General features: G+C 43.7%; 1 protein-coding gene across 1 annotated transcript in view; it reads left to right on the top strand.

Moving 5' to 3' along the window:
• Window positions 1-2,411, top strand: part of DOCK2 (dedicator of cytokinesis 2) — a 367,177-nt gene that overhangs the window by 30,763 nt on the left and 334,003 nt on the right. Inside the window, exon 6 of the mRNA XM_006906499.2 lies at window positions 965-1,113. Within this exon, the coding sequence (XP_006906561.1) occupies window positions 965-1,113 (149 nt within the window). The remainder of the gene's footprint in view (window positions 1-964; window positions 1,114-2,411) is intronic.

Below are 2,411 nucleotides of genomic sequence, written 5' to 3' on the forward strand. Positions count from 1 at the left end.
TAAAGGCTCATGCTATTTGATGTTGTGCCTTTGTACCACCAAAAGCCATTTTGTGCCCCACAGGTTGTATATATGTCACACTTGGGGAAACACTGTCCTAGAAATGGGCCTTTATCACCAGAGAAATGGTCCTGGTTCCCTGCCTTAAAGGACTTGAGCTCTAGGACCTGCATTATAGCTGTAGGGGTGGAAAAAATTTCACCTCTTCCCTTCTAGGTTCTTAGGCTGGTCTCATAATTAAGTTGAGGTAAGACAGTTTAATAGGAGAAAACAAATTTAATTTCACACCTATGGGAGCCCCAAAGACATGAGACTTAAAAGGCAGCCAGGTAATTGAGGCTTATATAACACCTGGAGCAGAGGTAAGGAGTAGGGGTCTAGGAATATAACAGGGAGGAAGGCCATTCCCTTAGTGGCAGAGGAGATGTTTGGAAAACAAAGGTTGCCTGTTATGCAGATAAGCTTCTTACCTAAAAAGGTATCTCTGATAATAGCTCTCTTCCTGGTACAGGCCTTTTTTCAATGTAAATTTAGGCAGTTGAGGGGGAGGTAAATAGTTTTTCCTGAATCTGTTGGCTTTTGATCGCCTTTAGCTCAAAATAATCCTCATACCAAAGAGACATATTTCGGGGTGGCAAAAATCTGCTCCCCTTCACAGCAGATGTTCATGGTATTCCTGCTTCTGTGTCTTTTTGGATAAGAGTCAGAAATCACCCTTTCTTTAACAAGGAAGTGATTGAGATCGTAATTTTTGCTTCTGAGAAAATTCTGTGGCCCAGAGTGCGTAGGGTAGGAAACATGTCAATGACGAAGACCAGCACCCATCTTTTTGTTGCAGGATAGGGGCCAGGAAGGATGATCTGCCATGGCCCTGAACTTGCTTGCCCGATTAGGGAACAATTTGCCAAATAGATGCCCAAGCACTTTGGGCACAGGCGATTGTAGATTGTTTCCTGTTTCCTAGGCCAGCAAAAAGGAGCGCTTCCTCCAGGTGCAGTCCATGATGTACGACCTGATGGAGTGGCGGTCCCAGCTCCTCTCAGGAACTCTGCCCAAGGACGAGCTGAAGGAGCTGAAGCAGAAAGTCACATCCAAAATTGACTATGGCAACAAGTAACCTCTCTTTCCTCTGAAAAGATGTTTTCTTCCCCTACTCACCCCCTTCTTCTCTTTCTCCCTCCCAAGAAGCCTGGTTTCATTTTTAGATGTGAGTTTGCCACTTTGTATTTGGAAAAAGGCTGTTACCAAGGCTGTACTTGTGTGCCTTTGTTATCACACCCCTAAGACCCACGGACAGGCAAGCAGAGGGATGGCTTGCTTATGCAGTAGTTATTACCGGGCTGAGAGATTTAGGACACTCATTTAACCTACTTCCAAGGGGTTGGGGAGCACAGTCATGCTGGTTCACTTTCAGCTTAGTTGTCATTTTATTCCTGCATTTACAAAACTCTCCCTTAAATCCCAGTGTGAGACTTAATGTCCCTCCCCCATCCTAAATTATCCAAGCCACATGCCATCAGCTAACTCATGCACAGTTACAAAAGCGCTTCTTCAAAAGAGAATAGCAGAAATTGGTTGGAGTTTGAATGCTGTGAAGTTAATACGAACATGAAACAATTTTTTGAGGCGGGACAACCCACTGATAATAATAGCAGTGGTAATAATATTATAATTTAATCTGGGCTTATTGTGCACCGGGCTTGATGCTAAATGTTTTACATGCATTGTCTCATTTAATTCTTATAACAACTCCAAGGGGCATGCAGTTTTATTGTTCTCATTTTTTTTCCAGATGAAGAAACTGAGGCTCTTAGAAAGGTTAAGTAACTTGTTCAGGGTCACACAGCTACGAAATAGCAGGATCAGAATTTGGTTCCAGGCTGTCTGGCTCCAGAGTCCATGGGCCTCACCTCTGTGTGGCTCGGATAGCATTTGAGAACTGTAAAGCCCCCTCACCCCAAACATTCTACTCATTTGTTCATTCATCCCAACAACAAACATGTGTTGAGCACTTATGATTGGCCCGATTTCTTGCTAAGTGTCCAGGTTATAGAGATAAAAGTTCCTGTCCACTAAGGGACCACAGTCCAATTAGAGTTGAGCTACAAGTGAACTATTGACATGTATTGTTATAAGTTTGATGGCTTAGGAAGCAAGAATGTTCTGACTTGGACGTGGAGAAGGAAGTCAAGGAAGGCTTTCTGGAGGCAGTGACTCCAAGCTGAAGTTTGAAAGAAGAAGAAGTAGTAAGTAGGCTAAGAAAAAGAGAGAGCAGGAGTGTGTGAGAAAACATGGCATGTTCAGAAGACTGCACAGTGGGTCAGAAGGCTGGAACTTTCTTGAGAGGGAACTAGAAAGAGCCTGCTCAACGAGAATAAGAAAATTTCCCAGCAGCCAGGCTTCCTTGCTTT

Source organism: Pteropus alecto, unplaced genomic scaffold (assembly GCF_000325575.1).
Source record: "Pteropus alecto unplaced genomic scaffold, ASM32557v1 scaffold40, whole genome shotgun sequence".
Taxonomy (NCBI): domain Eukaryota; kingdom Metazoa; phylum Chordata; class Mammalia; order Chiroptera; family Pteropodidae; genus Pteropus; species Pteropus alecto.